Consider the following 22,825-nt stretch of genomic DNA (forward strand, 5'->3'; position numbering starts at 1 on the left):
TCCTGAGACTCGATAAACTTCCCTATAGGGATGAATGCAGGATAGCCTCAACGTCAGGGACATAGTGGCCATGAAGCCTAACGACACATGTTCGGCACCTTATCTCGTGCCAGGTATTGAGGAAACGATTATGATTATGGCAATAGATGATATAGATAGTCCTGGGATATTTCGTAGAAAAGAATCGTAAATCGAACATTAAACCTTATTTACGAAAGTCGATAAGAACACATTAAAATCTATGCGATGGAATCTACGAATGGAAATGATTAATATGTCTGTAAAAAAATAAATTATAATAAACGACGAACTTCCGAAATCTGGTCACTACAGGAAATAATATCAATCTACTCGAATTAACGAAGGAAAAAGTAAAAAGAGGTGAATGCAATTGTAATTACTAATTAATTGTTAATTAATGTAACGCTTCCATATAACACTTGAAAAAAAAACGTATGCATCTGAGTATACATTTTCCTTTCTTTTTCCATTAAAAAGATCTCATGAGAAATTTATTATAACAATACGTTTTACAACATTACATAATATTATAAATGTAAGTTATACTAATATACATAAAATGTAATTATACTAATGCACTTACAATTAGAAACAAACAATTAATTAGAAAATAGTTTAATTATAAACAAATTAAGCTACAAATTAGTTACAAACAAAGATCGATATTTACATATGAAAGTATACAATAATACACGCCTTCGTCCTTAGTTAATCGCTTTCTCGGTATCGTGGAACATCGTTTTACGCGCGCAGTATTTCCGGAACACGTATAAGAAATTGTGTAAATCAGTAAATATAGAACGATAAATTTGATGCAGCAAACACAGATAGAAAAAGCTTAAATTAATGTAGTACCGCATATATAGTTATTGCTGTGTGGATGCATAAAGGGTATCGCATATGGTTCGATTCATTGCTCATATTTATCATCGGATAGATTGTACGGTTTGCTCGCAATAACAATTTGTCTACTGGTGATAGCGGAAGAAAATAAAATTACCACAATACCGTGAAAACATTTTTGGTTCAGATACTACGATTAAGATATTGTGCACTTAGATAAAGTTAAGGAAATTAGATACAAATACTACGATATTAAATATTATACATTATTATTATATATTATAATTATATACATTATAAATTACACACTATATACGAATAAAAAGTATGTAGGAAAAATATAATACACTTTATAGAAATGAATTATTTTAATATTGCTGTAGACGAAAGGTATAATGTATTTTTAGAAAATTATTATCTGTGACACCATCATAAATATTTTAAACGATACTATCTAAATGTAAATACTTGCAAAAAATTTTCTTGCTGCACTTCGCAGTTGCAATTTGCGTTGAACCATTTTGCACGTGTAATTGTATATATTATATATAGTTAAACTGACATAGTAAAATATGGTAACAAAATAACAAATATTCAATAATTACCTATATCTGTAAATGGAACTCGAAAAATTAAATATATCTGGAGCAACTATCATTGGCACTATATCATAATTATTTATATTGCAAACTTTCTCCAGAAAATGTGTCTTTTTCCATAGAATATTTCATGAATCGGTTCCAATATTTGTAAATCATGATTTCACAGCAACGAAATCTCTCCTAAAATTCTGCAGATCCTACAACACGCATAATATATTGCTAAATGTCCACCAAAATAAATATTCAAATACTTCGTAAGCTGTGTTTCATTACTCTGTCCAACGAAGATTACTAATCACTATCACTAAATAGTAACTACAAGTCACTATGAAACAAAATCAAGGAAAGAAGTGAAGTTTTTATTGCATACGAATAAAAATCAACCTGATGCGCAAGGGATAACAATTTATACAAGAAATCTGTTATTAAATAGGTTTTGGAGTTTGATATTTATTGATTCACACAGATTCAGTTTTTACGTTCTATATTTCCACCACGTACCACCATAAACAGCCATATGAACACAGCGGATGCACTCAGATAATTAACACGTGGCCGACACCACAGACAAAGGAGCGTTGTTAGAAGTCGTACCAACGTAGCATGTAGGAACTAGTGATCATACCAACCTAATATTTTCTCAACAAAATTTACTACTTTAAAGTTTACGATAATTAGAAATTAACGCTCAACTGCGTGAATGTTACGTCGTAAGATTAAGCTGGAGAAAATATCGAGGTCCAATTTACAAGAAAATCGTCTAAAGGAATCTCTACAGCCCCACAGTATAAATCCCAATCTTCGAATGCAAGACTCGACTTGTTTTACGATAAATAGATTGGCCGACTACGACTACTGTTCCCAGAATGAGATTTATTCGGTTGTATAGAATCGACTGTATCGGCCGGCTCTCGGAATTAGACTTGTTTACTTGAGTGTTAGACTGATTCGTTCGAACGCCGGAATAAAGCTAACTCCTCCTTTGAACAGAGGAGATTTAGAAGGGAGAGGTAGTTCTAGGCGTAAAGTTGGTAAGATATTCGGATTTTCTGTTAAAGTAATGCAGGAATTTAATGGCAACAGAGAAATAGAAAGTAGCAGTGATAGGTGAAGTGCTGGAAACGTTGAGTGAAAAGAGAAGAATAAAGTAAGATTAAATAGAAGCTAGAACATGAAGCAAGTTAAATAAAAGTTTAGAAAATTGTGTGTGAAAGAAAAATAGGCATCGAGAGTTGTGCTGACATCTTTTTGAGTGGAAATCGAGTTGATCTGTTTATAGACAGTACACGTGGTTAACTGATCACCTAATTTTTTAGTTCGTAGAGCTTTTAGTCTCGAACTATAAAAAGTTTGTCAGATGTCAAGGTGATGGAACAGTTCGAAAAACTTTTTGGAAATTTATATGGGAAATGTACGTACTCTATCAACAAATTTGCTTAATAGCTTACAATTAATTATCATTAGACGACTCAGTGAGCACATTAATCGCATTTATAAATTTATTATTTAATTGACTCTATAGCAAGCGAATCGCTTTTGATCGTTAGTAAATCATGGATTTTTATAGATTCATGGGAAATTTAATAGCGCGAAAATACTCAGAATGCATGCAATGTACAGAAATATATGAAATGTCCAAGACAAAGCACTCGCTATAATATCCAGCGAACAAAAACAATTTTCTATAGCTGGAATTCATTTTTTAAATTAGTTATTCATAAAAATAAAAATTTGCAATAAACATGTACAATGTGTTTCGAACGCCTGGAATGAAAACTCGTGGACATAATTTTAAGGAATATTCGATTTGTATTTTATCTATATAAAATTTCTTTTAAATTTCATAAAAATGTCAGTGAAATGTTCATAAGAAAGTTTGTTATCTCGACTTCGTTCACGCATCATTACCAGGATGATTTTTCTGCGATTAATATTTTTAGTTCCATCGATCTTCTGTCATTTCTCTTCTCTCGTGTCTTACAGCAGCAGCTGCTATTTGCATACAAGATTAACGAGAAGAATTTCAAGGGAATTGAACTCCCATGTCACTGAAAAATAGTATGTTCACAGCGCTGGAAATCCGTGAACAAGGGCTACAGTCTGGATTTTCAAGGTAACGACACGAGTATTTCCCTGGGGAACATATAGTCACAGGCAATCACTTCGATTGGAAGACACCAATTTGTGCTACGGCACGATTTCTTTAGATCGGATTCTTTTTGTCTGCGACACAAGCTACATGTATATAGATACGATGTACACACACTACGGAAATGATCATATATTAAACATCTCTTCGTTGTTGACTGAATACCAAGGCAGCAAATTTGATTAATATTTGAATAATATTCTTAAATGTATTATAAGACATAAAATATACATTTAAATAGAAGAAGAACTCTTTACTTCCGCCTGCTTTCCGGTTTTCCAGTGACTTCCATTTATACTACAGGGTAGAAGAATAATCATAAGACTTACACATAAAAAGAAATACATACACACTAAATTAGAAGAGTATAGGTCAATCATATATTTAAATATTTCTTTCGTTCCGTTGCATGTTTAATTTGTCATTGCTATTTGATTCACTTTGTTATAAAATTAAATTATGTCTTTTCATTTCGTTAAAACTTCGCTTTTAAAAAGATCGAATTTGGATGGATTTAATCAAAAATCAGTCGGATGCAAATTCGAAACTATTATCAAATTCGAAATTATCGTCGAATTGTTAAATTCAGAAATTATCAATTTAAAATTCGATGGAATTTCAAATTCAACTTTCTCAAGTACGAAGTCTCCAATGTAATTTCATTATTTTCGTCTTACTCTAATCAAAATTCAAAATTATCGTCGAATTGTTAAATTCAGAAATTATCAATTTAAATAAAATTCAATGGAGTTTCAAATTCAACTTTCTCAAGTACGAAGTCTCCAATATAATTTCATTATTTTCGTCTTACTCTAATTAAAATTCGAAATTATCGTCGAATTGTTAAATTCAGAAATTATCAATTTAAAATTCGATGGAATTTCAAATTCAACTTTCTCAAGTACGAAGTCTCCAATGTAATTTCATTATTTTCGTCTTACTCTAATCAAAATTCGAAATTATCGTCAAATTGTTAAATTCAGAAATTATCAATTTAAATAAAATTCAATGGAGTTTCAAATTCAACTTTCTCAAGTACGAAGTCTCCAATATAATTTCATTATTTTCGTCTTACTCTAATCAAAATTCGAAATTATCGTCAAATTGTTAAATTCAGAAATTATCAATTTAAATAAAATTCAATGGAGTTTCAAATTCAACTTTCTCAAGTACGAAGTCTCCAATGTAATTTCATTATTTTTGTCTTACTCTAATCGATAGAATTTGCTTGACTTCGTTTGCACTACGAATTGTCGAATATAGTTAATGTACATTCGTATGCTTGTTAAGTTTAATTATGACTCTAGTGTTTAATTGCTACAGCGGTTGTTTCAAAGCTTTTTACTATTCTGTCTGAATGAACTTGATTGCTTCTCCGACATTAACTACGTTACAGTTGTGACTATGCTATCTGAAGCCCGATTGCTTCACTAAATCTTGACTGGGTTGCGGTTTATACTATTCCCAATGAAATTTAATTGCCTTAGTGATATTGACTATTCTGTGACTCGCGCTGCTTTATATGAAACCTGATTGCTCCCACTGATCTTGACTACGATTCGTGTTATCTTGTCAGCAAAATCTAAGAATTAATGCCTCTCTTTAAAATACTCTGATTTCCTTTCCTTCGCATATCCACTACGTTCTTTCGAGGAACAGAAATAACGAGACTATATTTAATGGGTTGAGTCATAAACAGTGAAAGAGATTAATATTTTAGAAACTGTCTGATTGAATATAGTTATCCAGAAATATAATTTTTTATTAAATGAAATTTGAAAACAGAGAATCATAAATAAATGGCCAAGCGATAAATTGGTAAAAGAATTGAAATAAAATCCTATAACTTACAATGCGTAGTGCCGCTTCTCTACATTTACTCTGAGTTCATATTACATGACTAGCAATCTGTTCAGTCGCAAAGATAAATCGATTATTAATCCGGCGTCCAATCATTAGAAACACCTGTAGAACTCCAACACAGTTAAAAAAGTCACTGTTTTTAATAACGAAACCTTCGTCGGCAACGCTATAATGAAGCACCCGAGGCTACCTCTAGTTAATCTTCTTGACTTTTTCAACATTACTTTTTTCTCCTTCGCCATTGCTTTTCGATTTCTATTTTAACCCGATTTTCTTCCTTTCCCATTTTCTTTCTTGCACAACGGTATTTTCCGACTATCTTTCAATCGCGACGTCCATTTATATTTATAATAACCAAATAACTTGCGACCCTGTGATTGAAGAAAAATTATTTTAACAAGTTAAAAAAGAAAAGAAACGAACGCACATTTTAAAGTTATTCCAAAATATAATTCTAATTCGATATTTAAAGTTAGCGCCAAAAATTTTCAATTAAAATTAATTAATCTGACGACTCTGTTCTATGAAATCTATAATGCACTCGCATAAATTAATTCAAGAATTCTTCTACATAATTTTGAGTTTAATTAAACTTTGCAAAGAAATAAAATACATCTCAATCTCGAAAATGATTATTTTGTTATTTATTATACATTAATTGCTTCTGTCGGGCGGTTGTCAAACCTCAAAAGGGTAATGATGGTTTTAAGTTAATAAAATTGATAATGCCTTTCCAATCTTTTTGGATATTTCAACTAGAAGATATTGAAGATTATTGATAAAAAGACAACTTCCAGCCCGAGAAATCTATGAATTTTTTCCAGTTGCTTCCTATTGAGCAATGACACTCCACCTGATATACGTCATACGAAATCTCTTGTTGATGGAAGCTGTTGAACAAGTTTCAAGTATCTGAGAAGGATTTTCTTTCAAAGGCTGCTCCAATTCTTTGCTTTCAAATTTTTTGGGGTTCTACATCTGAGAGATTGAGAAAAATAGAAAAGATAGGGAGAGAACCTTCGAGATTTGCGGATTTTATGAATTGCAACGTCTTCCTCTGATGCTGAGCAAATTTCCGCAATCTCAAAGACGTTTTTTTTTCAATTAAAATCCAGAGAAGATACAAAAATACAAAGACTTCTTCTCGAACGCTATTGTATTCGGTATATTTTATTTTGTGAAGTTATATTTTGAGCAAGCTTGAATTATATTATAAGAAAAAGTCTTTCCACCGTTACACGTGTCCAGTGAAATGGTGTAACTTTGTCTTAAGAAGTTTGCTTTACTTTAAACCGAACTTGTCTTGTCGCGAGAAGTTCATGCGACGATATAGAAGACAGATATTTAGGCGAACCCACTTAGTTGAGACACTCTGCACATACTTTCTCTTCATTTAAATTTCTCCACTCCATCAACCCATAAGGATCATTACAATTGAATTTATTAATCTTCCATTGTTTATTAATTTAACAGAGAATTAATAGAAAATATTAAATATAAATATTAAAGTAATCGGAAATATTAAGAAGATTAATATTTTCCACATTAAGATTGGCATTTCGAAAGCCTACAATAGGGAAAATTTTTTTTATTCGAAACAGAGGTACGACCAATTTAATGTAAATAAAAAAATGTGTAATAATAAATTAATAAATCACGGAATGATTAAATATATAATAATAATAAAGGTAAAAAATGTACATAATATAAGACATAGTACGATAGTGAACGAACGACTCATTCGAAACGAGAACAAACTCGAGAGAACATGAAGTTCGCAGTTATGTTACACCAGTGCTTACGAGGTTCTCGTTTAAAACATTAAGAAGATGGTCCCATTGCGATGTTGCACGCTATTGGCCTCTCATAACCGTTGAAAAGGAATCCCTACAGTGTCGCTCGACTGTGATAGCTATCTTTTTCTCAGCCAGGTTTTCTCATCTGGATATCCGAGAGGCTGTGTCTTAACTTAACACATCCTGAGAGGTCAGACAAGTCCATGTTGCAAGCTCTCGAGAGGAAAAAGACGACGTCCTCGCTGTTTAAAAATAATTTTCATTTGTCCGGACGAATGAACCGTAATGTAGTCGCAAACATCAGTAGCCACAAGTGGCTAGTTATGAAACTGTACATTGCTGGTGCCTGGTTTCCTTTTAATTGATGAAGGAGTTGTAGCTACAAACTCCTTTTCAGCGATTCGAGTAAATGAAGAAGAATCAGTTGGAAGTTGTTTGCTCTTTTTGAAATGTTCATTTATTTGTTGACTTTTATTAGAAAATTCGTGTTATTATTAATTATTTTTTCCTTTGTCAATTGTTTCGTCACCGAAACTTTATTTTCCATTTTAAAATCTCTTCACCAGTTTTTAACTCGTAGAGAAATAATTTGCCTTCTTATCAGAATAGTATCAGTGATCTATCGTAGATATTCAAAACAATTAATTTGTATTTTTCAAATATCCGTATGCGAATGAAATATTAGTTTGAATTTGAAATATCTAGAAAATTTTCTACTTTTTTATTCGTCATTGTTATTATTACACTTCCATAAACTAGATTCGTTCTTAAGTTGACGAAAACGTCGAAATAAAATAAACCAAATTAAGTAAATAATGCTCACACAAAGTGTAGGAAAAATAACTTTGTAAGTTAAATTAGTAATTGTTTGAAAATGATTGAAAAGATGTTCTTCGAGAGAAAGTGTATACATCAGGATGTAATAAAGTGCGCTTTTAACCGAGCAAGGTGCGAACATTCGAAAGTAATGCTACACCACTGATAGTTTTTGAAGAAGTACTCGCGATACTAACAAAATTTCACTCTTTATCGGAGAAAGTTGTTGGCATCTCTTAAACAAACTTTGTTCTTTCTTCGGCTGTGATACAGTTTGCAAATTTCGCAAGTTTAAATTGCCTCGGCTGCGTAATGTCAGTCGACACGGTTCCCTATCTTCGCTCGTCGACTCTACGTGACTTTGTTTCGATACGTAAACTTCTGTTGGTCCATTCGTGATTTCCATATCCCAAATACATTTAAAAAAATGTATGGAACTTAATATGTGTATTGTGCTATTTAAAGAGCTGTATGGCGTTGATCACATAATACAGCGTTTGCTATAAAAGGAGGAACTAAATGTTGATGTGTATTATTAAAGAGCAGGAAATATGTGTTTGCTTTTTGAAATATGACGTACATATTTGACAAACTTTGTGTGTGAACAGACAGTTCATTTTAATTATACTCGCTCTTAGAAGTAAATGTAGAAATATCCATTTATTTCTATAAAGCTATTTTATATCTGAAAATTTTACGAATATCCCAATACAGCTTATTTGGACGTAAATATTTCAAAATGGTTTAATGTAACTAGAAAGATAAGTGTAAAATATTTCTACAAATTAATAAGTAACCAAATTAAATTATATGTTAAACAGTAACCTATTTGCTATATGTGAGGCTCGTACTATAACATAAATGTATTATTGTAAATTATTATATAGTGTATTAAGTAAATGCTCAAAGAAAGATGTTGAAAGGAATGCGTTTGAAAAAGTTACGATGAATGTTACGAAATCAAAAGCAGAATTTTATTATAAATCTAGTTACGTGAGGTAGACGTAACCAAATTCCATAAAAACACATTTAGGAGATATTTGAAACTGCTATCAAACTGCTGCACAGTTAACAGTCGTAAGTCTTGCCATCAGTGTAAATCCAATTGCAAACCTGAAATAAAGAAGAAGGTAACGAAGCATGGACGAATAATGGTGATTTTTCGTGGTGAATCTGAAATCAAGGATGAATCAGAGTGATAAATGTAAGACTGAAGATCGCTGGGTGTAAAGTGTTAGTGCGAAAGAGAAGCGTTCGAACAGAATTCCTCAGATTATGCACATCCGCTCAACTTTCACAGCGAATATGTTTCAATGTCTTCTGGAACTGGCTGAATCGAATAAAGGAAGTGGAGAAATAGGACAGGAAAGAATATACGTGTTCTTTACATACACAGGTTTGCAAGGGTAAATGCTGAGAAAATACATGCACAATGCTAATCATGCTAAATGACAGCAAATTAAGTTGCAATAACTAAAGTTCTTCAAATATTTTCAGTTTGGTAAAAAGAATTCATACAATGCATTGGATGGAAAAGCATTGCAATTATGTAATATCGCAACCATAACATTATTTACAATTTATTTCTAATTAATAATCAATTTGATGATCCACCTAAAACTGTACCATCATTTTCGCCATTCCTCATAGTTCTCACGTGTAATATCTCTACAGTATCCAGTAGTATCGTGCTCCAGTCGCTAATGACCCTGCAGTTTAATCGACTTGAGACGATTACGAAACGAACAACGAACAATAACGAGTCTAAATAATTTTATGGTCCTTGTGAGGCGAATGCCTTTTACCTGCATTTTAGAGTTTATTTCAAACTCTGCCAATGTCACCAACACAATTGTACCACATCGTACGTCACGAAGATAGTTTGTGAAAAACATATAATATAACCAGAATAAGTTTTCACAGGTGTTCGAATACCTCTATGAACCAGAGTATAATTATGAACTTAATTCTGACAGAAAGTCTTCTATAAAGACATAATATATATTGCCTCAGATATTTCTCTACCTACACAGAAACAGGCGCAAGCGAAGAAATATATATATATATATATATATATATAGGCATGGTCCGAAAAATTCTGCGAGCAATCTCTCGCTGAAAGCTTTCGGCGTTCAACACGGACACGCTCATATCGCGAACGGCTCGTCCATCAAAGCGAAGGGGGAAAATAAACCGGGCGAAAACGACCGAAATCTCTCGCAGCCCTCTTTTTCCATTATCCAAGAAAGTAAGAAATAAGAAAACTGTAGGAATAATACCGCGAGGCTGAGGAACAACAGCAGCTTAAACAGTAACGGGCCGGTACGAAGCGAGAGGACGGTGAAAAGCGTGGAAGAATCGTAGCAGCGGTAAAAGGGGTGAGAGCAAAGAGAGCAGGAGGGCAGTGAAGGGAGAGGGAGGTCAGAGGTTAAGTGAAATTGAAGTTCAACCCACTGATGAAAACGACTCGCGGGATCTAAGGTGACGGGGGACTCCTCCGCAATAGTTTCGTTTCCTTTTAATCTCGGTAGGGTTTTCTGCCAGCCAGAGTAGGAAGACTGTCAATTCCGCTTCCATTTCTCGCCGACAGTGCGAGCGAGATGAAGGAGACCTGCACGCGAGTCTATGTGCGCCAGCGTCGTTGTACAGGGTGTCTCGGCAACTCCGGTACGATCGGCAATCAGGCGATTCTGTGTGAAAGAAAACGTATGGAAAATATAGAATAAGATTTGGGGGAGGAAAAGTCGAAATGGGAAGAAGGAAGAAAATGACACTATTTATGAGGAGAAGGGCATAGACTTTATGGGAGCTTAGGATAACAGATTCAGCGCTAGTATGGATGGACGGGACAGATCAGAGACAGGAATATGAAAGAATAATAGAGGGAGGGTATAAAAGGAAATATAGGGAATTAGGGGAAGAAAGCAGAGCAGAGTTTTTGAAGGAAGGATGTAGAGGAAGCGATAATCGAGCGAGATTTAGACGTGATAATGAGGATAGAGTTAGGGAATTCAGAATGTAGATTGTGTGGTTAAGGGAAAGAAACGACAGAAAGAGGAAGAGTGCAGAGAAGTTGGAAGAGAAAAAGAATTAACCGGAAGGATGAGCGAGGAAAAGAGCAAGGAAGATGTATGAGGAAAATAGTAGAAAGGAGAAGGAAGCTAGTCGGACACGTGTCACGAGCATTTTAAGTATTTCAAGTATTTTAAGTATGAGAATTATTTTCTACAGTATTACAATGGCGTATATGGATAGTGATTTTGTAGACACAACCACGTGTCAAGCCCTTTTTGAGGTTTGAGAGGAAAATGAAGTTATCCATCTACCTCTCTCTCTCTCTCTTTGTAGAATAAAAGTCTTTCGTGTGGCGTTTCGTTTTTAAGAAAATCGAATTTGAAGATTTTTCGAGTATACTTGGGCTTGATTAATTTCGAACTGAACAAGAGAAAATAATCGACAGAAAGTTATTCCACGCGTAAAAAATAGGTGGAAAAATGTGGAACAAAATCTGTCCATAAGACACTTTGTTTCCGAGAAAAACAAATTTGCAATTGAAAATTTATTTTGTGTAACAGGTTGGTTCATGACTAAACACGTTCAAGCTCTATTCTCTCGGAAACAAAGCGTAACTATGGGAAAACTTTATTTCACATTTTTCACTTGTTTTAGCATGTTTCTTTTTTATATTATTCTCGAGTATTTACAATTTATCCACATGTTGACATTCGGTAAATTGGTTTAACAATGTTGTGACAGTAGCACGTAGATGTTTATCCCATTGGAGAAACGTCGCTGATAATTGCACAAATATCATTGCAAATATCATGCATATATTGCAAATATCATGCAAAAAACAAAAAGTTATTTATATTCTATGGAAACTGCGAAAAATCCACAAATAACGATGAGAATAAAAAATCAATCGAGTTTTTTCTTCGTAATCTTCTGGATGAGATGAATAGAGTTCTATTTTAATATTTAGCATAAGTTTCCTCACAGTGCTCGTTCACTCACAGTTAGTCTAGTCTGCAGTTAGTAAAGTTTAAGTATACAGGGTGGTTGGTAACTGGTGGTACAAGCGGAAAGGGGGTGATTCTACGCGAAAAAAGAAGTCGAAAATATAGAATAAAAATTTTTTTTCTTTTACTTTTTTAAATTTTTCCATCGAGACAACGATCTACAGTGAGATCCGTTATAACGTACCGCACGCGTACCGAACGAAAATTCAAAGTCGATTTTCTCGAAAACAAAGCCTCAAACGAAAAATTGTTATTCTATATTTTCGACTTCTTTTTTCGCGTAGAATCGCCCCCTTTCCGCTTGTACCACCAGTTACCAACCACCCTGTATAATTGACAAATTTTCAAATCCGATTTTCTCGAAAATGATCCGCCATACGCAATCATTTTATTCCACATTTTCGACTGATTTTTTTACGTAGTAATCATTCTATTGCCGAGAATTACCGAGACACCCTGTACATGTCTGCTGTTAATCTTACACCATGGGAGAAGCGAAAGGCACGAGAAACTGTAGTGAAGATTCGTTAAACGAGCCAAGACTTAACGATCCGCGAGAAAGAACGAACATCGGTCTAAGTTCTCCATTGTGAGAAATGATTTATAGGTTTCCACGTTCAACTGGCCACTGTTATTCGCCGGATATATTTAACGTTTTATCCGAAAGAAACAGATATTAACGTATTATGCAATATATTGTAGGCGTATACGCAATTTATTGCCATCCTTAGAATGGTGCAGTTTTCTTGATGGAAAGACCAGGATACTTGGAAAATCGTAACTGTATGTAAAACTTTCATTCGTTTCATCTTCTTGCAGCAAATTGTAAAATTGTACCTTATAAAATGTAAGCAGTTTTACCTAAAATTGCGTGAAATCCTCCAGTCAATCGAACGATTATAAGCTTAAATTGATTCGATAGAAATTATTTACTGTAATTCGTAGCGTAGATTCGAAGAAATTCACATTGTCCTCGTTTCCACGATTTGAATATCTTTGATCTTGCAATATCTTTTCACGTCTATCTCTGTATATTCGCGAACGTAAACGATAGAATGTAGAACTGACTTTTCGACTACTGTGTAAGTGTACTTGAGCGAGCCTTTGACTCTTGCTAGCTTTATTTTGTTTGAAAATAACTGTGCCATGACAAATGTTATTTGCGTGAACCTCGCATATTCGTCGTCAACGATACTACACATCGCTATCACGACCAGAAGACAGCATAATATGAACATAATATGATATAATCTTTATATTGCAAATCATTTCTGATAAGCTTTATGAAAATTGTTTCCCTTTTAATAAATATTTGCGGGAAATATTATGGAAACGCGAATGCACTGCAATTTTTCATTAATATACGTAGCTTGTTTGTTTTTAACGAAACAATATCGACATTCGGCCGCTAATGACCACGGTAGTCGATGCGACTTTAAATAAAATAAATAATGAAATATTGACATTCGAAATTATTGTAAATTGATTGAAAGATAATTGCTTTACTTCAAAGCAAATAACTATACTTAATATTTTACATGTCACATTAATATACATAAATATAGCATTAACCCCACTGTTCTCTTCTTTTCTTCGTATTTGTATCTTCTCATTTGTACTTGTTTCGTCCGTTTGAAGTATTTATTTGAATATTTAATTCATAAAAGTTATAGAATATACAAAAGACAAATTACGTTGAATACAAAATACAAATATTTGGAAGTCGTCGATATTTTAATAAATATCTATTGGAATAGGTATAACGACCATTTTGGGGTCTTAAGGATCCGAGGAGAAGAGTAGGGTTAATAGGTATATTAGATTAAATTGTATTTTTAATAGTAATTACGCATTATGTTTAAAAATATTTATTTGTAGAAATTTTTGACATATTAAATTACAAAATAACAATAAATATCTATAGTTATATAGTTACAATAAAATTATAAAATATCTTATAGATATACATTGAATATTATACAAAATATTCATCGGATACAAGCCTCGCAGTGTAAAAATAAATCTATAAATGATATCTTTCTTAATATATTGAAAATCACTATAGTCGATCAGGAAAATAAAAATCGGACACCGGTGCAATTTTGAACAAACATGCAAGAAGCTACAAAAATGTATCATCATTTTTACTTGCTTAAATATTATTAAATATTAAGTAGATAATTTGAGGAGTTTAGAAAAAGTTTAATATTCGAATCGATGATCTTTAATTAGACATATTATCTTCCAATATTAGTCGAGGTCTTTCACAGTTAATGAACAGGTGCGACAGGACTAACGAGGATAGTTTGGCGATGTCGCTTGAGGTTTCGACCAACTATAGTAAGAGCAGCAAAATGATCGTCAATAAATTGAATTTTCACTGTCGAAACCTCCATTTTTCTTCAACTATTACTGTAATAATACTTTTATAGAATTTGTTTCATAAAAATCACACGTCAGTAGATTTGATTGATGGAATTTTAGAAACTCTCGTGAGGTATTATCTGCTATTTACAGCAATCAATCAAACGATTATACAACCATGATTTTTCATAAAAATCTCTGTTATCAAGCACTCTTCGTATTTACAATTAATAGAATATTTAAAATTTGTCAATGGGTTTTATTATCTGATTAATTCTCGATTAAACTACTTTATTTAAAATTCAGCTTCATAATTATACATTGTTTTCAATTTTAATGGTTACAAAGTATTTATAGCGATTATGCAACTCTTAAAAATTGCCAAGTTATGTGATAATAGAAATAGATATATTTCGAAATAGTTGTTACGTAGATATCAGAACGTCTGCTGTATTTATATCACAAACTGAATGCTTTTCACTGCTTTATTTTCTAATTGTTTCATTAAAAATCCATATTTTATCTACGTCATATGTATTTTGCAACATAGAATACCAAATAAAGTAGAATTTGAATTTTCCAATAAATGCATTGTTACACGTACATTAAATACAGTAAGACTCGGGTCTCCGAATCTCTTAATTTCTTTTTCATCCGCACACTGAGTCGTTTTCGACCAGTAACTTTAAGTAATTCTCCGTTTTTTTTTTTTCATATTTTTGATTAAATTTTGCTTTGCTTAAAAAAATTAAGCTAGCAATAAAAACTATTTTTGACAATATTGTAGAAACCCACAAAGTAGAGAGAAGTAATCGAAAATTTTTAGAACGCCAACCCCCAGCTCCTTAAAAAAAAATTGCAGGATTGTTCACTTAGTATCTGAATCATGAAATACTCAGTGAAATACTCATTTTCTTAAACGTTAAACGCGTCTATACAAAACAGGACGATATTTAGCAACGTGAACAAGCGTGTAGAATCATCATCGACGCGCGTTTTCCTCTGTAGAAAACTCTCTGAACGTTCGCAACTGGACGTGCCAAGCTGTTCATAAATCTATGTAATACGATCTTTGGTGTCGTCGAATAATCGAGCTTCTGGTGTGTTCGCAATCTTTCATATCGCGTCAAATAGGTTTCAATGATGGCAAAGTGTTCTTCTTGTAAAAGGGATAAAAGATTTACAGACACAGAGCATCAGCTACGTTTGATCGATGATCGTGCTTAAATTTTGAACTTCCAAAGGGACTGATATTCGTTTCGATGGTGTAAGATCCACGTTCAAGCTTCGATTAAGATTTCTCCCGACTTTTTGAACCTGTCCAGCCTCTGGTTGGCAGTGTGACTTTCGAAAAATCCTCTGTTGTATTCACAGTAGTTACAATTAGTTACTGGCTTCTTATTATCTCGAATCGTAAATATTTTAAGCTCGTGGCAAGACACACATACAATAGCGCTCATAAATATGTGGATCTTTCGATTGATTTACATTAACAATATCTGAATGTAAAAAGAGACTATTATATAGTTACAATAAAATTATAAAATATCTTATAGATATACATTGAATATTATACAAAATATCCATCGGATACAAACCTCGTAATGCAAAAATAAATCTATAAATGATATCTTTCTTCATATATTGAAAATCACTATAGTCGGACACTGGTGCAATTTTGATTTCTACATATTTCGAATTTTTTTAACGAGATAACTTAGGTTTCCTGTATCGATAGTAGTAGCGTTAAGCTGGTCTTTACAAATTTAACTAGAATACTACTCTGATTTTTACTAAACGTGTTTTCATGGCGAAAAATTGAATGAGCTAGAAACCTGTTGGAGCTATCTCAGAGGATTAAAAGATTAAAAGTTTTCCGAAAGGGACCGAAAGTTTTCGGGAAAGCAGTCGCAAAGTTCTGAAAAGCAACAGACTTTATTCGATAAAACGTCACTTTTATAAAAATACGAAATTATTTTTATTATTTCAAATTTCGCTAGATTTTAACGCCATATTCGCGTGTAATCTGTTGAATGATAATTATGAAATATTAGTTTAGTCGATATTCTTTATCTAAAAATGCTATTTTCGATATAACTATTTATGCAATTATAAATTAATATAAAAACGAAGGTGTTCATTGATCAAGAAAAAGTATTTTAAAATTGGTTAAAATAATTCTTATTTTCTATTTACTGTACTAGATTATACTAGGAACCGAGAAACACACAAAGATGTACCTACATATTTTCTTCAGTGTTCACTCTTTCGAATTTGATGGTTTATGTCTTTCTTAGTAGTTATGCCAGTAGAATTTACATATTGCACAATTGTATATTATTTTCTAATGCATCTCTTTCATGTACAAGTATCTATTCGTTTCTATTTAGCAATTTCCAACTGAACTGTTTGAATCTGTAACTATATATTATATGTATCTTCTCTATTTGTATCTGTAATCTACGTATTTTCCTGTGCAATTCATGTTAGACTATTCTGATAAATATTCTGTTTTGTATTCTATTCTCATAACTATCCGTTAAAACCCTCTTTCTCTGCTCCCAAAATGAGTGAGCTGACGTAAACTAAATCGAAGACTGTCTAGCGCAAACAGTTGGCTACGTTCATTTATTCTTTCACACGTCAACATCCACTTTGTTGCTGTTGCCGTATTAGCGGAAAGAAACGCAGACAAAGCCAATATAAATTTCACGCACCGCGATCGATACATTCTGCCGTTTGTTTTCACGATGCATGTGCACATATGCATCGATGTTTGTTTGTGCACTGAAATATTCAATGAAACGGAGTGTACACTAGAGCCGGTAGGTAAACTAAAGGCAGTTCAGGCTAGATTGTTAATAGGCATGAGTGCCCTAAAGGGGTGCAGAATCGCCCTTCATATTTCAAATGCGGACAGATTATAGTCGTATAAATCGTAGAAGGCAAATGGTAAAGTTTCCTAAGACATATAATTAAGCTGTGGATGTTTACGCGTTTATGGGAAATTTGCGGATACGAGAACGCACAGAATGAGCATAATATACAGAAATATATGAAATATTCAAAGTACAGAATCTTTTACCACGTTGAATGAATAAAATATTTCTTTGCTCCATCTTGTAAATTACACATACGAAAATACAAATTTGCATATTCGGATAAATATATAATTTAAAGAAAGTGAAAGGGTATAGTAGCTGCACGTCTGGCAAAAATATTTCTGATGGGAACGTATCGTTTCCGACTGGACGTAGGTTAGACAAAATATCTGGAAACTTCAGTTGAGATGTGGTTTCCCAACTTGTAGATTTTCTTCCATTTTCTCAGTGTGAAATCGCAATTACTTTATCGTGACTGAAAGAATTTTGAAGCAGCACGCACTTGTTTAGAAATATGTACTCTATTTTCCATAATATACGTAGTAACAGTCATATAAATATATTAAATTATTTTGCAGAGATAGTTTATAATGACAAACATCGTACAATGTAAAAATGTACAAAGTGATACATTACACAACATTAGAAGAAGTAAAGTAACCAGGAGGAAAAACAATTGCAGTTTGCTTAGAAATACATAATTAGTAATATCTATGAGGAGTTGATCCTTCAATTAAATTAAGTTTATTTTCATAAAAGAATTCTATTTCTTCTTCAGGTAGATATTTGTAAAAGATTTCTTTCTTTCTTAAACACACTATTACCTCTGAATTTTATTTCGTTACAAAATAATCAATCAAAAAATAATCAAATAAAACAATCGCAGTTTGATTAAAAATATACAATGAACGATATCCATGAAGTATTGGTTTATAAATTGCATTAAATTTATTTTCACAAAAGAATTCTCTTTTTTCTTTACATTTATACTTATAAAAAATTTCTCAAACACAGCAATTACAACGAAGTGTGAAATGGTAATTTGAAATGAACATTATATAATTAAACGTTATATGTGATTATTTATCAGTATATTCTCAGATTCGCCCTCATTTTAGTAGAAACATTCACATTCACAAGTATCTTATATTATATCGCGATTTCTCGTATTTTTAATTGAAATATCGATGCTTGGGATTGACAGTGACGTAACTTGCAAAATGTAAATTTTACTGGCAAGATTTTCTAAAATTGACGTTTTTGAGAATACTAGATACACGTTTTCTTAATTTAACTGCTAAAAGACAAAGCAAAGGCATTATTAATATACTGCTTTACATAATAAAAATAGAAACATAACGTAGGTTAGTGTAGAATTAGTAAATTTAAAATTCTCTGAATTGTGTTGCTATCAATGTCAAGCATATGACGAATAATTCTCATCGTTTTGTATTGTGAATGAAAATACTATTTTATCATTGTTCCTTGTATTTCTTTGTTTTCCATAATTCTGCTAAGTAGTACTCGTTTCCTAACGATCCATGGTACGTGTAAGTTACCCTGTTACATGTTACCTTAAGTTGTTTCATTTGTACCAATTTCTACATATATCTACATTTATTAAATTCTACGATCGAAATAAGAGCCCTTTTTTCTAACATATTTAATATATCGACAAAATTTATAATTCAAACTCGCGGAATAATCCATTAAAATAAACATGATCTCTTAGAATTCGAAAGTACGATGCTTTTGGCACAAATAGATCTACGTTCTGTTCTTATTCTGTCACGTTGCACTCAAACGTGTTACAAACGTCACTCGAATATGTTGTTTCCACAGTTGTTAAAATTTTGAACACCTTTCAAGCATAACAAAGATTAAAGTAAAGTAAATAACTATCGTAGACACAACCGCGATATGTTTGGCAAGCTTACTGTGCTTACAGCGTGAAATGTCTTTATCGGTATAAATCTCATTGCTCCGCGTTTAAAAAGTCAGGAACACACGGTGCTCGCGTCTATCGATGCGACGAAAAAAGTAAACACACGGGAATTCAGCAACACTCAGATACTTTGCTTTCGGCGACGGGTCTATGAGCGGTGTTCAAAGCGCACGCTTGTTATTTGTCCGCCTCACGGACTTCGGTACATGTCTCGCTCGTGTTTCGTCGAATTTCTCGCGCCGGCCACGCGTACGAAATTGTCGCGTTCGCGGTTTCGCGCGCACGAAAGGTGCATCCTATCGCGAGAACTTGTTTCCTACGCCGCCAAGGCAGCGTTAAGGCACATGCAAGAATAAAGCAAAACAAAAAAAAAATACAAAAAAAGAAATAAAGAAAAGAAAAAACAAGAAAAAGCAAAGAAAGAAAAAAGTAAAGAAAAATTAACAAAAAAAAAGACGGCTTGGTATCGAATCGGAAGTACAAAGTAAGCTCGACCGCCGCAGCGCCCAGAACCACTAATGTGCTCGCTCGCAGCGCGGACGGCAACTTCGAGGTGACCTTGGCCACGAAGGCCACCATCTACCATCAAGGATTGGTCGAGTGGAAGCCCCCTGCCATTTATAAGTCATCCTGCGAGATCGACGTGGAGTACTTCCCATTCGACGAGCAGACCTGTGTCCTCAAGTTCGGTTCGTGGACCTATGACGGCTTTAAGGTAAACTTGCATGGTAGCCGCTAAGTTCGTGGCAGATAGACCGGCGGATCTTCCACGACGTGGATCGACGTGGCTCGTGATGCGTCGAGGACGGTCCACCTTTGTAGCCCTTAAGACTAGATATTAGACCCGAACGATCGGCTCGTCGCGTGGATTTCCAAACTCCGCGGTGGCTCGTGTTTTCTTGTTGCCCGTTTTCGAAACGTTACACTCGATGGGAGGGGAGAGCCGAAACCCACGCTAGGAGACGGATGCTGCCAGCTTTCCTTCAACGTTCCGTGATACCTATAACAGTAGCTCCGACAGATGCGACGTGCGTTCAGAGGATAGAGAGAACGAGAATTGATGATAGCGAGGCGAATCGCAAAGAAAATGCAACAGAGATGGCACGCAGTAACAGTTGATAGCCGAGGGGGATGTTTGAACGAAGGGAGATCGAGTAGCGAGGACGCGAAATTACGCGATCCGAGCGGTCGATGCGAAGCTTTTTCGGCTCGATTCGTTAGAAAGGGTGAGAGATAGGGTGATGGTGAGGAAGAAAGAGAGAGAGAGAGAGAGAGAAAGAGAATAAAAGAAAGAGAGAGAAAGAGACAGATCATCGCGTAGCGGCAGCATCCGGTGCTCTTCAAAGAGGAGCCAATCGTGATCACGCTCGGCTCGTTTCTTCGGTGATTCCAGCGCCGACGGGAACTACGAGGTGACGCTGATGACCAAGGCCACGGTCTACCATTCGGGATTGGTCGTCTGGCAACCGCCAGCCGTATATAAATCCTCCTGCTCCATCGACGTTGAGTTCTTTCCGTACGACGTACAGACCTGTGTTTTGAAGTTAGGCTCCTGGACCTATGACGGTTTTAAGGTGCCACGCCAACAGCAACGAGCACGATCGCCAGATTGAACCTTTTTGCTCGTCATATATGATCGGTCTTCCCAGTTTCCTCCTTGGTTACACTTTCGTTTTTTATGTTCCATCAGAGAATGCCACCTTGATACCCGTAATCGTTTCTGCGATGCGCTGGTCTTGGACGTCATACGTCATATTTATATATATATTATCTATATATATTACATATATATATATATATTTCAATATTGTTACTTGGTGTGGACTGCAGTGTTATTTGATTGACATTCGTCGTGATGTCGTACGGTCAGCTCGTTTTTATATATTATTCTGCGGTGTGCTCGAACGATCCTACAGGCTCGCATATCTGAACGCGATCTTTGAAAACGGCTCGCGTCGTCGTTCTTGCGAGGATCCCAGTTATCGTGACAAATTCGCACGCATCGATCTCGCTGATCCACCTACAGTGGCTCGCGAATATATTCGTACATCTACCGGCACATTTTTTTATATATTATACGCGTTACGTGAAATCTTCTGAAATTTCTGTAGCACTGCGATGAGATAAGATCGTCGTGATTATGGTAGTAAAGTTTAATTGCGATCCGAAGATGTACGTAGAACAACATTTTCTTTATGATTACGTTGCGTGCGTTGTACTACACTTTTTGAAATTTCGTTATCACCCGAATGAGATACGATTATCGTGTTTCTGATAGTAAAATTTGAAGGCAATCCGAAAATGTATATGAAAGTTACAAAACGTTTATCGTAAACGTGCAGTGGCATTAAATATTGTAACTTTGTATCCTATTAAGCGCCCATATTGCGTCAACATGTTATTTGACATTTTTTCCAGACGATTGAAATAGTCAAATTCTCAACATTGTGTCTATAAAAGGCAATTTTACACATCCACGTATTATTTTTCTCATCGCTATTTCTTGTATCTAGAGTCTATAGTTTTATCAAATTTTCTAAACTCCAAGTACAGAACTTCGTTCATCCGAACCTCTTTGCATGAATTCGTAACTGAGCCTCTATTTTTCGAATTACGCTCGAACGTACTGTCAACTATACGAACGCGTATTCTGAAGTCGTACACGTCGTGTGTTTTATCCAAGTTGTCATATAATTGAACACAACTTGTGTCGAAAGTGTTGCTCAATCTCAGTCATCCGAACATCCATCTCTGTTATCGAAATTCGCAGCAGCAGCTGGTCCCAACTCGTCGATTATCCGAAATATTTTATTGCCTCGATCGGTTGAGATAAACGAAGTTCTATTGTATTTAGAACGCTATGGTAGACTACGAAAAAACATTGGACAATTGCCGGGCCCCATGTTTTGCAATCTTGGTTTTTGCAAAAAATTGCAAACAAAAATAGAAAACGTAGAAAAGTATAGCGCGAGTGAAAGGAAAAGAGGAGCTAAATAAGCCTGAACTTTTAATTAAAAAATCAAACTTTCTTATTTCTGATTTGTAACGAATGAAATTTTCATCAACATATTTGTCATATTTTTCCGATTAAAATGACACCAAACACGGTACAATTTGGAGCACATTTGCTAACTTGATAAATGACAATTAAATACATATCAATAAGTAAATACAATTCAAATTACACCGTGTTTGTTCTCATTTTAATCAGAAAGATCTCACAAATACTTCAGTAAACGTTTGATTTAAAAAGACGTGAAAAATAAAAAAAGTTTCGCTTTTGAGTTAGTACCCACGTGACCATGCTGGGATGACTATCATGCAATTAACGAGAGCTTCTTTTCCTCCGATTATCGTACGTTATCGTACATTGCTTGGCCCTAATTCGGTTAATATGGCGCACAATTGACTGTTCAGATACCTTGATGGTCCTTGCGAGTTGTATAACTCTTATACACACTTTCGGATATACTTCAAATCCTACCAACATAATCGCGATAATCGTAACAGTAATGGGATTTCAAG

At 34.1% G+C, this 22,825-nt stretch overlaps 1 protein-coding gene across 2 annotated transcripts in view; it reads left to right on the top strand.

Moving 5' to 3' along the window:
* nAChRalpha4 (nicotinic acetylcholine receptor alpha4) overlaps positions 1-22,825 on the top strand; it is a 384,984-nt gene that overhangs the window by 180,800 nt on the left and 181,359 nt on the right. Inside the window, exon 5 of one of the 2 annotated variants that reach the window (XM_033347108.2) lies at positions 19,835-20,015. The exons of the other annotated variant lie outside the window; for it this stretch is intronic. Coding sequence (XP_033202999.1) covers positions 19,835-20,015 — 181 coding nt within the window. The remainder of the gene's footprint in view (positions 1-19,834; positions 20,016-22,825) is intronic. 2 annotated transcript variants of the gene reach the window in all.

The sequence above is a fragment of the Bombus vancouverensis genome, chromosome 5 (genome assembly GCF_051014615.1).
Source record: "Bombus vancouverensis nearcticus chromosome 5, iyBomVanc1_principal, whole genome shotgun sequence".
In the NCBI taxonomy this organism is placed as follows: domain Eukaryota; kingdom Metazoa; phylum Arthropoda; class Insecta; order Hymenoptera; family Apidae; genus Bombus; species Bombus vancouverensis.